Source organism: Suncus etruscus, chromosome X (assembly GCF_024139225.1).
Source record: "Suncus etruscus isolate mSunEtr1 chromosome X, mSunEtr1.pri.cur, whole genome shotgun sequence".
NCBI lineage: Eukaryota > Metazoa > Chordata > Mammalia > Eulipotyphla > Soricidae > Suncus > Suncus etruscus.
The window spans coordinates 95922587-95936430 of NC_064868.1; the positions used below are offsets into that span (position 1 = coordinate 95922587).

General features: G+C 34.3%; 1 protein-coding gene and 1 non-coding gene across 4 annotated transcripts in view; both read left to right on the forward strand.

Moving 5' to 3' along the window:
• Positions 1–13844, forward strand: part of VAMP7 (vesicle associated membrane protein 7) — a 1102798-nt gene that overhangs the window by 63034 nt on the left and 1025920 nt on the right. For 2 of the 3 annotated variants that reach the window (XM_049766698.1, XM_049766699.1), the window contains exons 7-8: positions 2374–2466; positions 11652–13484. In XM_049766698.1, coding sequence (XP_049622655.1) covers positions 2374–2466; positions 11652–11720 — 162 coding nt within the window. In that variant the 3' untranslated portion in view covers positions 11721–13484. Of the gene's footprint in view, positions 1–2373; positions 2467–11651; positions 13485–13844 lie in introns of those variants that run through there. The other variant, XM_049766700.1, reaches the window with a different exon arrangement.
• Positions 10497–10603, forward strand: LOC126000173 (U6 spliceosomal RNA). The gene has a single exon (XR_007492535.1). It is a non-coding gene; the product is annotated as a U6 spliceosomal RNA (small nuclear RNA).

A 13844-nucleotide genomic window follows, 5' to 3' on the forward strand; every position in this document is an offset into this window, starting at 1 on the left:
GGCAAGAAATCTAAAATGGAACAAGGAAAGTCTCTTCAAGAAGTGGTGTTGGCACAACTGGTTAGCCACTTGCAAAAAAGCAAACTCACACTCCCATCTAACACCATGCACAAAGATCAAATCCAGTGACCGGAGTGATGGTACAGTGGTAGGGCATTTGCTTTGCATGTGGCTGACCCAGGATGGACTGCAGTTCGATCCCCCTGGCATCCCATATGGTCCCCAAGCCAGGAGCAATTTCTGAGCATTTAGCCAGGAGTAACTAACCCCTTAGTGTCACCGGGTGTGGTCCAAAATTTTTAAAAGGTGAAATCCAAATGGGTTAAAGACCTTGATATCAGGCCTGAAACCATAAGGTATATAGAACAACACCTAGGTAAAACATTCCATGACATTGTTGCTAAAGGCATCTTCAAGGAGGAAACAGCACTCTTGAAACAAGTCGAAGCAGAGATAAACAGATGGGAATATATTAAGCCAAGAAGCTTCTGCACCTCAAAGGAAATTATGCCTAGGATACAAAAGCTACCCACAGAATGGGAGAAGCTATTCACCCAATACCCATCAGATAAGGGGCTAATATCTAAGATATACAAGTTACTGGCAGAACTTAACAAGAAAAACACATCTAACCTCATCAAAAAATGGGGCGAAGAAATGAACACTTTCTCAAAGAAGAAATACAAATGGCCAGAAGACACATGAAAAAATACTCCATATCACTAATCATCAGGGAGATGCAAATCAAAACAACTATGAAGTACCATCTCACACCACAGAGACTGGCACACATCACGGAGAACAAGTTTCTTCTATTTTAATGACTGGATCTCATTGTGTATTCTACATGATGCATATATTCTATTCAGTGTGTACATTTAAAACTATATATAATTAATTTTGTTTTCCATTATGTATTTAGCAGTTGGGTTTGAGCTGTAGCATTCTGTGTACTCTGTGTCTAACATCCGAAGGACCAATGATACTGTCAGCTGCTCTGTGAGTGGCAAAACTTTGTGGGAAAGATAGCTGGAGACAAATATCTGGTGAAAAGAGTAGCTTTTTAAAATTTTATTAAATATAACATATATGGATAAAAGTACATATACATAGGCAATCAATTTGTTAGATGGGATATTTGTAGGCAGAGGTGCATGTTGGCTATAAACCACTGTGCTTAGGGCTTACTCCTGGCTTTGTGCTGAGAGAGCTCTCTTGATGGTGCTCAGGGGACTATATGAAGTGCTGAAGATAAAGCAAGGGTTAGATAAATCAAGGCATATATATGCCTTACCTGCTATACTGTCTCTCCTACCCCCACTTTCTTGTGTTTTTACAAAGCCTTCACATCCATGGAACCAATACTGAATTTAAGAGCTAGTGGGTGACTAGATTCTCTACTCTTCATTCCTCCTTTTCCAAGGTTACCCTGTCCTTAGTTTTTATTGCACTGACAACTAATTTATCATATACTCTATTTTGGTTGAACTGCATTTGCTGAAAATTAGCTTGTGAGAGATATTCATGTTGTATATTATTGACTGTAAAGGTTTATTGGTTATTATTGATTGTCAGGTTGTTACCATCACTGTGTAGTATTCCATTTTTTATTCTGCCACAATTAAATCATTCTGTGGTTGGTAGTCATTTGGGTTGTTTCCAGTTTTGAGGTAAGACAAGTAGTATTGTTAAAAACATTTTTCTTATGATTTTTTGGTTGAATTTGTTTATATACCTCTTTTGGGCATATAAGTAAGAGTGGAATTGCTAGATCATAGGGGAGTTTTATTTGCTTACTGGCCTCTTTTTTAAAACTACTTATATTCTAATGGGAATGATTCAGTACATATTGAGAAATTGATAAAGCAAAATAAAACTTACTACTGAAATAGTTAAGTTTGTTGAGCTTTCACTGTTACACAAGTAAATACATATTTTCCTAAGGGAGTTGAAAAAGTTTTACTGGACAAAATACCAGAATATACTAGAAATAATAGATAAAAAATATTTGTAGCTGGGAGCCTTAGAAAGAGTGATTGTTTCTTACTGGAAATATAAAAAGAAAAATTATTTTCAGCCATCAGGAAGTACCACTTCTGGTGCTTGGCATCATGGGTGTTGCTCTAGAATACAAGAAATAGGAGTGCATGGAAAAGTCTGTTTGACTCAGACAACACATCAGCTAGTTCTGGAAGGACCTTGTGATTGTGAATAACCAGTTTACACCCATGAAAAGAGCTAAGTGGTAAAGAAAAAAAAATTGCATTGGGACTTAAAGAGTTGCTGAAAGTAAAAGTTTTATTTATATTAGACAACCAGTCATGTAGTCATTGTCGGGGACCAACCAAACAAATCATGCTTTTTTTCCCCTAGTCTGTCACCTTCAAAACGACAAGCAGAAATCTTGCCCGAGCCATGTGTATGAAGAATCTCAAGCTCACTGTTATCATTATCATCGTATCAATTGTAAGTTTTTTATCCTTCAGTGTATGGTTTTATTTTTTAATCACCGAGAAATTAAATGCTAAATTTATGTATCAGTAATTAACGCTATGAACTGAGCTACAAAACAAGTTTTAATGGTGAAGTACATGATAGACATTGACTTTCCTGTTAAGTCGCTATAAAATAGTATCTCCACTTAATCCCATCTCCTTCATTATATTTCAGTTTTTAGGGTTTTAATTTCTACTTTCTCTTTTAAAATTGATCTATTTTTTATTTATAACTCTAGTTGAAATAATTGTTTCTTCTGTAGGTTAGAGGTCAGGAGTCAGCAAATATTATGTTATAGTACCAGATACTTTAGTCTTAGCAGGCCATATAGGGTCTTTTTCACTTGTTCTATTTTCTAAATGAAGCTTTAAAAGAATGAAAGGAATTCTTTGATATATGCTATATATATTTGTTGGTCCTGACTGTAGGTAAATTATTCTACTGCCTATTAATAATATTGTCCTCATAATTTATATATGTATACATAAATATCATATACAATGATATTTTGTATTTAATAGCATAATTGATTAGTTGTTTCTGTAGCCACCTTGACTTCTCAGTATTAATTTGAATGTTTCCCAACGTTCCATTTATTGAACTGATATTTATTATGAATTATTATTAGTTTTTTATTTTCACATTTAAAAACTTTCATTTCCAGGCTGTTAAATTTTTTTTCAGGAATCAATATTTAGTTTTAGGATATGATATTTGCTACCCAATGAATTGATAATGTGACCATTCATTTCCATTTAATATTATTATATTGAATATAGTCAACCTCTTAGTTCTAGTTCTAAGATTATTATGCAATATTTATTAAGTGGACAGTGAATTTAATCAGTATTTTTCAATTTTTGTATTATAAGGTGTTTTGGATAATCTCTTAGTCAGTCTCTTAGTTCTACTAGCTGGTGTTCCTTTTTGTCTTTCTTTTTTGTTTTTGGCTCATTTTGTTTTTTCATTTGGGGGCCACATCTGGTAGTGCTCAGGGGGTTACTCCTGGCTCTGCACTCAGAAATCACTCCTAGAAAGCTCAGGGGACCATGTGGAATGCTAGATATCAAACCTAGGTCAGCTGTGTGCAAGGCAAACACCCTACCTGGTATACTATCACTCTGGTCCCCTATTTGTCTTTGTTAACCATACTAAAATTTTCTCAGATCTGTCATTATTCTTAGTATAGCACTATTTTCTTGTAACTTGTACTTGTTAATATATGTACTCTTTCCTGGAGTTTTTCTGGGACTATATTAAGAGATATTTCACAGGAAATTAAGTTGCACTGTTCAGGAGCCTGCTGAACAAGTATAAATCCCACTAAATATATATAGGGTAGGCTGGAGTAAAGGGTAGTTAGGAGTAAATCTTTAACTCACAGGCAAAATTCCTTCAAGAATCTCAACCTCAAGAGGGAATACTATTAAGCCACTTAATTTTAATTTTAATTTTAATTTTTATTGTGGTCAAAGTGAATTACAATTATTTCACAGAAATATTTAAGGCACATAGTGACAATGAATGAGGAGCATTCCTACCCCCCAGTGTTGTCTTCCCTCCACCCCTGTTCCCAGCATTGCATCCCATATCTCCCTCTTTTACCCCCCATAATGCTAATGTAACTATACCCCACTTATACAATGTGTTGTAAATTGGGTATCGATTCTGTTGTCATTGACTATGGGTCTGATCATTTTTATTACCACTACATGTCCATACAACTGTCTGGTCTTGGTACCATCCATTTTCCCCCTCAAATTATGAGGCTGAACAAGATGATTCCAGTAATATGGTTCTATTGGAAATATACGAAAAGATAAGGGAAAATAAAAGAAAAACAAAAACAAAAGTAAAAGCAAAAAATGGAACTAGGAGGAGTCTGTCTAGGTGTTATAAATTTCCCTTTAGAAGAAGAAAGGGAAAAAGAAAAGGGTAACAAGACAAAGAAAAACAAATAAAAACAAAAACAAAACAAAACAAAAACAAGAACAAAAAATAGGGCAATAGCAACAAAAGTACACGATATGAAGCTCACCAAAAGAGTGGTGAGTGCAGTTAGAGAAATAACTATACTAACAATTATCATAACAATGTGAAGGAATGAGGGAAGTAGAAAGCCTGTCTCGAGTACAGGCAGAGGAGGGTGGGGAGGAGGGAGATTTGGGACATTGGTGATGGGAATGTTGCACTGGTGAAGGAGGGTGTTCTTTATATGACTGAAACCCAACTACAATCATATTTGTAATCAGGGCGTTTAAATAAAGATATTAAAAAATGAATTTGACCTACACCAGCTAATTACTATGTAACTAATAAGGTATTTTACTTCCACCTTTATTGATTAATCATCTGTTAAAAGTTTTTATTATTCATTTGTATTTAACTTGCTGATACTAAAAATGCATCCTTCATGGAAATGATGCATTGTTTTCCAAAAAATAGGACTTCACACTTGATTTACCCAATACTGAATTCAATAAAAATTTTTAGCAACCTACAACTGGGCATAATTGTATTAAAGATCTCTATAAAAGAAAAAAAGAAAGAACAAACCAAACCAAAACAAAACAAAAATAAAAAACAAAAACATTCGATAAAAAACCCCAAACCAACAACTGCTTAAAAAGGTTTGTGTTTCTCTCTCTCTCTCTTTTTTTTTGCAAAGGCACAGTAAATATTGGGGAAACTAGAACAAGAATTCCCTTGGCCTAAGAGATACAGGGTTTCTCCACCCTTAATGCATACTGCCATGGGAACAACTACAGACTCCATACTCACTCATTTTCACACCCCAAGTTCTTTTTATGGTGCCAGGGAACTTTTACTCAATTGTGGATGATGACATCCCACCTCTGTAGCTAGAGATCTTGTTATTTGCATAGGTCATAGGATGAATAAGCTATTTAATTTATCAAGTCATTTTCATTCAGATTATGTAGGATACTCTGCATTACTTAAATTCAGATGATTTTGAACTTTGTATATACAAAATGCAGCTACTCCTAGGTTGGTGTTTGATTAGATAACTTCACAGCTGATAAAATCCAGAATATATTTTATTATCATGTAAATAATTATATAGGTATTTTAATTACATTGCTAATGTAGCTAATGTTATTAACTCCCTAAACAAGAACACTTTGGAATCCTCACTGATTGTGTGATGACTTCCTGAACCAAAAGTTTGAGAACCATTGCTATAAGGAGTAGACCAGAGACAGAGAAGGGAAGGTGCTTCTATTCTTCATGTAGTTCTGGCAAAACAGCCTTTTCCCTCTGTCTTATTGTAATTTTTAAGAATCCCATAATTATTTAAAGTAAATATCTTTGTCTAACTTCTACTTCTCCAATCCTCTCTAGCTTGACAGAGAAGAGCAACCATAAATATATAGCTATTACACTGGAAATTATACCAGGAATTGGAATGGTTCCTCTACTCAGGGTATTCAAGTGGCACATTCTAGGTTTTTTAATTTATTCATTTTTTATTATTTTATTAATTTTACTGTTTTATTGATTTCTCCTATTTCTTCCCATTGTTGTTGTTGCTTCAGTGATGTGGGTTTCTAGTATGCTAGAAAGCACAAATTTGGTTATGATACCAGAGGTTGCAAATATCAATGAAACTATCAATAATCAAGCAATTAAATATCAACCAGGAACATAATTTGTATGTGGAGTTTGTTCTGGAGATAAAAAGAAAAGTCAGTTCTGACTTTTGACTGAGACAGAGACATCAAGGGGAAAAGTAGACTGGATTCATGGCTCTTTCCTGACTGGCTTGGCTTATTTCTTCACCACTACCCTGCTTATTCAGACCCATCTGTCTGAGCAGTTAGGAACATGACATGTGGTGTGATATCACAACTCATGGATTTTTATTTTATGGTGCCCTTTTAAATTTTTAAATTTTATTCATTGTCATTTTGTTTCAGACACTATGATTTATAATACTGTTGATACAATTTCATGCATCCAATGTTCCAATACCACACTTTCCTCCAGAGTATCCACTTCCCTCTACCCTTGTCTTAGTACTCTGCTTTTTCTTCATATTCTACATATTAGAAAGATCATTCTCTATCTGTCCCATCCTTATCACTAACTTCACTCAACATACACTCTCTAGTTCCATCCACATAGCAGCAAACATGTTTTTCTTATAGCAGAACAGTAGAGCATATGTACCATCATTTCCTTGTTACATTTTTAATTGAAACACCATTAATCACAAAGATACAGTACTTTGTCATCTTATAATATTCCAACACTGATCCCTTTACCCTACCTTCCAAAGTCCCCATTTTCCCTCCCAGATCCTAGCCTGCCTCTATGGCAGGCACATTTCCTCATTACAATTGTCCTAGTGTTACCTTCCCTGACTTATCTCCTACACGCAACTCAGTGACAATCTTCTTACCAAAGAACAGTTCTCCTACTTTTCATTTTCAATGCCTTTGTGCACTTGATATTTCACTATGACATTCTTTATATCCCACATATGAGAGACATCATCTGTATCCTCTGAGTTATTTCATTCAGCTTAACTTTCCAGATTGATCTAGATAGCAGCAAATTGCATGACATCATTTTTTTCTTATGGGCTAACAGTATTTCATTGTGTGTCTGTTTGTGTGTATAACATAATTTCTTTATCCAGTCATGTGTTCTTGTATTGTTTTCAGATTTTGACTATTGTGAATAGTGCTACAATGAACATAAGAATGCGAATGTCTTTCCTGCATCTTGATTTTGGAACCTTAAGTTATATTTCCATGAGTGGCATTGATAGGTCATATAGAAGCTCAGTCTTAGTTTTTGAAGTACATCCATATTGACTTCCTAAAAGGCTGGACCAGTTGACAACCCCACAAGCAATGAATGAGAATCTCTTTTCTCACACATCCTCACCAAAATGGGTTGTTGTTCTATTTGATGAGTGTTAGTCTTTCTGGAATTATGTGATATATCATTGTTGTTCTTATTTGCATTTCCCTGATGATTAGTAACATAGAGCATATTTTTTATATCTTTTGGCCATTTGTCTATTCTTCGAGGAAGTTTCTGTTCATCTCTTCTCCCCATTTTTATAGAGTTGTAATTTTTTTTGCAGAGTTCTACCAGTGCTTTATATATCTTGAATATTTATCAATCTTCTATTGGATATTACCACTCTGTAAGCAGATAGTTTCTCAACCTGTGAGCTGTTTTTGTATTCTGGTCATCATTTCATTTGAAGTGAAGAAGCTTCTTAATTTTAATGGTCTCCGATTTGCTGCTTCTTGCTTGATCAGTGGCATTTCATCCTTAAAGATCACTCTAGCTTCAATGTCAAAGAGAGTTCTGTCTATGGTATTCCCTATGGAACTTATGGGTTTAGGTCTGCTATAGAGGTCTTTAGTCCATTTTGATTTTGGGCATGTAATTAGAAGTGGACTGAGTTTACTTTTGCTTGATGCCAACCAATTTTCTCAACACCACTTGTTGAAGAGGCTTTCCATGCTCCACTTCATATATTTGCTCTTTTGTCAAAGACTAACTGACCATATACTTCCCAGTCTGTCTCTGTAGAGACAGTTTCTATTCTATTCCACTGATCTGTCCTTATTATAATATCATGCTGTTTTAACTACAATTCCTTTATAGTACAGTTTGAAGTTGGGGAAAGTGGCACCTCCCATCTAGTTTTTCCCAGATGATAGCTTTAGGCTATTTGTGGAGAAGGGTTATTGTTTCTTATGAATTTCAGGAGTGTTTGATCTATTTTGTTTTTAGTTTTTGGTTTTTTGGCTACACCCAGTGACACTCAGGGATTACTCTTGGCTATGCACTCAGAAATCATTCCTGGCTTGGGGACCATATGGGACATCAGGAATCAAACCAAGTCTGTCCTGGGTCAGCCGTGTGCAAGGCAAACATCCTATCGCTATCATTCCAGTCCCTGTTTGATCTATTTCTTTGGGAAAATGTCATGGATATCTTTGGAATCTATGCAATAGTTTTGGGATTATTGCTATTTTGATTATGTTAAATCCTCCCTATCCATGATTAGTGGATGTATTTCCATTACCTCATGTCCTTTTCAATTTCATTATGTACTGTTTTGTAGTTTTATTTGTATATGCTTTTCACCTGTTTTTAAAATTACTTCATTTAAAAACTATGGTTACAAAGTTGTTCATAATACAGTGAGTGTTATAATACAGTTGGTTTCTTTAACAGTTGCAAAGTTGTTCGTGATTGATTTTCAATCATACAATGTACAACACCTTCAGCAGTGCACATTAGTTAAGGCAATTCCTAAGTTCTTGATATTCTGAGTCACCATTGTCAATAGATTGTTTTTGAATGATCTTTCTCTTCATCTCATTGTTTTCTTAGAAAAAAAGTCGTGGACACTTACATGTTAATTTTATAGCCTTCTACATAATTCTACAAATCTACTGTTTCTAGGTGCCTTTAGGTTTTTCTAGCTGTAGTATCAGGTTATTTATAGATAGTAAGGGCTTGACTTCTTCCTTTCCCATTTCATTCATCGGATAAGGAAATATAACACATGTCTATATTTTGATTGACACTTTACTGTATTGATCTGTTGTTTCTAATACTTTGGTGGTATATTCAGAGTCTTCTGTGTATAATATGTCATCTTCAGAGAGTGGTAATCTAACTTATTTTCCAGGGTTTTTTTGTTTTTTTTGTTTTTGTTTTTTTGTTTTGTTTTGTTTTGTTTGTTTTTGGGCCACACCTGGTGATGTTCAGGAATTACTCCTGGCTATGCTATGCGCTCAGAAATTGCTCCTGGCTTGGGGGACCATATGAGACTCCAGGGATCGAACCAGATCCGTCCCACATCAGCTGCGTGCAATGCAAACACCCTACCACTGTGCTACCGCACTGGCCCCTTATTTTCCAGTTTTAATAGTTTTTATGTCTTTCTTTTATCTAATTGTTATGGCAAGACTTCCAATACTATTTTGAATAATAGTGGTAAGACTGGCCATCCTTGTCTTTTGCTTGATCCTAGAGGAAAGTCTTCTGTTTTTCACCATTGGGCATAATGTTAGCTGTTGTTATGTGATATAGAGCCTTTACTATCTCAAGTTAGGTTCCTTTTATTCCTTTGTTATTGAGATTTTTGTCATAAAAAGATGTTTAATCTTGTGTTCAGAATGATAGCACAGTTTGCAGGGTGCTCTCCTTGCATGTGGTTGACTGGGGTTTGAGTCCCCAGCACCACATATGGGTTGCCCAAGCCTCAGCCAAAGCATTTTGATGTCTGAGAATAAAGCCAGGAGTAAGCACGAAGCTCTGCTGGAATGCCTCCCCCAAAAATGATTTTAAATCTTGTCATAATCTTTCACTGCATTTATTTATATCAGTATATTTTTTATCTTCCCTTTTGATGGTGTTGTTTGTCACATTGTTTTGTATCTGTGTAACCATCCTTGGAATGAATTCCACTTGGTCATGATGTATGAGCCTTTTAATATACTGTTGAACTTCATTCACTATAATTTTGTTGAAGAACTTTGTATAAATGTTTATTAGGATATTAACCTGTAGTTTTCTTTTGTAATGTTCCCATCTACTTTTGATATCAGGGTAATGTTGATTGTACAGTAACTTACATCTTATTTGTGAATCCAGATTTACTGCTAAATTGAAAATATTTGTTCCAATTATTCTAAATTCTATATTTAACTTTTCAAAATGATAGTACCAGGTATTATTATCTTTTAGTCTAAAAACATCATTGTAATGCATTGTGGCATAGTTGATGTTATGTTTGTGTGCATATGTTGTGAAGAGTTTAACCTTTTTATTACTAACTAGAATTATCTATAGTTACCACTTCAATATTAGTAGAGAAGAAAACCAAGGACATTTCTGACTTTCAGGAGGGAACTTGCAATTCATAAGTGTAATTTTATATATGTGAATAATGAAATTGATTAAAGATTACAAAAAGTTGTAGACTCAAGAACAAAGTACCTTTGCTCACTTTGGCAGCACGTATACTAAAATTGGAATGATACAGAGAAGATTAGCATGGCCCCTGCACAAGGATGACATGCAAATTCATGAAGTATTCCATATTTTTGTGACAATGGTAGTGAATGAGAGAAATATAAAGCCTATCTTGAATACAGGGGTGAGGGAGGAGGGAGATAGGGGGCATTGGTGTTGGGAAGGTTGCACTGGTAAAGGGGGTGGTTTTATTTTATAACTAAACTCTTAACTACAAACATGTTTGTAATCATAGTACCTAAATATAGATGTTATTATTATTATTATTATTATTATTATTATTATTATTGGCTTTGGGTCACACCCAGCAGCACTCAGGGGTTGCTCCTGGCTCCATGCTCAGAAAATCGCTCCTGGCAGGCTCAGGGACCATATGGGATGCCGGGATTTGAACCACCGTCCTTCCACATGAAAAGCAAACACCTTACCTCCATGCTATCTCTCCAGCCTCAATAAAGATATTATTTTTTAAAAAAGAACAAAGTGTCTATTGCAGTGACCATAATTTTTTAATCTGCAGGATTATGAGCAAGATTGTATGACAAAATATATAACTTAACACTGGAATTTTGGAATCCAGAATAATAGTACAGCAGATAGGGCACTTGCCTTGCATGTGGCCAACCGGGATTCAATTTCTGGCACCACATAAAGGACCTCGAGTTCTACCAGGAGTGATCTTCAAGCACAGAGCCAGGATTAAGTCCTGAGCAAGTCTGTGTGAACCAAAGCCCAAATATATATCTAAAGGGAAAGGTGAAGAAAAAGCATACCTATAATAGGAATATTTTTTTAGTTTTACTCGTGTAAAAGAAAACTTTAAAATAAAATTGTAATTCATGTGTAAAATATTAAAATGTACTTTGTAATGAAATAATATTTGAGGGACTTATTGTTAATTTATGGAGCTTTATTATCAATAATGAGATATCAGTAAGCATTACTCATAACGCTGGATTCTACCTAGTTTCCAGTGAACAGTGAACAAGTGAACATGAAAACATAGTGTGATTCAAGTGCATCAGTTATATTGGGAAAAGTACTTGTTAACAGATTTTTAATTTGCTTATTTCAGGAACAGTAAGTTTAAGAAGATAAAATTGTCTTTTTCCTTCCTCTAGGTGTTCATCTATATAATTGTTTCACTTGTCTGTGGTGGATTTACATGGCCAAAATGTGTGAAAAAATGAGAAAAAAGTTATTAACCAAGGAAATGAGAGAACAAGGAATTGGAAGCAATCCATATGACTCAAATCCTTTAAAACCAACGATGATTCTACTTGCCTCTCAACATCTTTCTTTTTATGATTTTGTTCTGTGCTTTCAAAGTTATCTTTGTCCTCTCAAACAATGTATTCCATAATACTTCAAATTGAACTAGTTATTACAATAATGTCTTTAAAAGGCTTTATATTTGTTTCTTTGGTTTATTAACATATTGTCATATACTTAGAGAAAGTTGTTTGCAGTTGTGCAAAAAAGTCACCAAGGTAAAAACAACCATTCTTATAAGATGTCTAATAAAACTATGTAGGAAATTAGTATGTGTACATTAAAGAAGCATTTGAGATACAATATTAAGTTATATCTTAATATTTTTGTTATCAGTGAGCTTGAGGTGCTTCAAACAATGTAAACAGAACAGTTTTTTATTTGTAGAATTATTATAATCAGGTTGTTGGTGCTGCTTGCTTTCAGGAGCCCCAGCAGGTAAAGTATTAACATTATATAAACCAGTTGGGGGAACATATCATTAATCCTATTAAAAGCACACAAATTATCTTTGTCCGCCTACTGTTCACTTTCAGGAATAAAGTTGTACCCGTTCAAAAACTTCATATCTGTTTCCCTGTAGCTTTGGTTTGAGAAGATGACTGAATTAATGTTGAAGATAGTTGTTTTCATATATTCTTTTTCACTAGAAGTTTAGAACTATTTTCTAGTTAATAGAGTGAGTAGTAGAGGGAGTAGAGGCACAAGTTCCTCTAACCAAAGATCATGAAGAAAACAACTATGGATGTATAACTATTTTAGCTATTTAAAGGAGGAAAGTAGGAAGTTTTTTCCAGTCCAGGAAATGCCCAAATTGATTATGTTCCGGTTAACTCCACTGGGCTTAACTTTTGGGGCTTAACTGTTCTTGAATAATAGTTTGGGCATTGTTTCTGATTAAATAATTTCTTTAATCTACCTAGTTTTGGAAAACCTTTTACAAAACTAGAATTACGATATTTAGAAGCAATACAAGGCAGTTTAATAGTTATAATATGAAAAAATTTAATAGGTATAATATGAAAAAATAGAATGCAATCATACTACTTCAACTCTGGCATCTGTTTCAATGTTTATCGGCAAGAAGTTATTTGCTACCCTAGGTAAATTGCATTTATTTATCAATAAGTACTAGTATATGGAAATTATCTTACAATTGACTTGTTTCTCAATGAAAGAACAATCATTCTGTAAAATTTAGCCACCTGTTTATCCTAACCATGTGCCTTGAATATATGTTTCACATAATCTGGCTTATGCTACCTGTTGTTTTCTCTAACTATTTTGACTCATGCTACCTGAGTTATTTATTTGACATATATTTTGACCTACTGGAACTCTTTCTAGTGGTCTTGTGCGGTGTAAATAGTTTTCCAGTCCTTTCATCAATACTAATGCCTTTTAATGACATCACCATTTCTTATTGGAAAATATATCTGTTCCTAGAAAACATTTGGCATTTCAGCATAATAATTTCCCAATATCTTTAATTCAATCAGAAGGACTTAAAATTATCTCCCTTTCTTATATAGACCTGAATAAAACTGATGTGCATGTTTTAGGGATAAATTACTTAACTTCTCTTTGTCTATTTATGTAATAATGCTTTATAAAACACATCTTGTTTTAAATGATAAATGAATTTGAAGGCATTATTAATAAAATTTAAGAGTATACATTGATTTTCTTGTTTAAGAGGTTTTTAATGAAATTGAATTTTATGACATTTCTCATAATTTACAGAACAAAAGTATTTTTCTTATGCTAAAAATTATTATTTTGAACATAGTGGCTTACATATTGTTGACAATAATATTTTAGGTACATATTTACACAAAATCAGGAGGATTCCCATCGCTGATTTGTCCTCCCTACACCTCCATTTTCGTCCTACCTCCCATATCCTCCTCCCTCACCCCCGGGGCTTCTAGAAAATGTGATCCCCTCTGTACCTAGTTTACTACTTAGTAGTCTTGCACCTGTTTGGTCTTGGTATCTCCCTTATTTCCCCCTCTAACTGGAATGCAGGACTAGATAGTTCA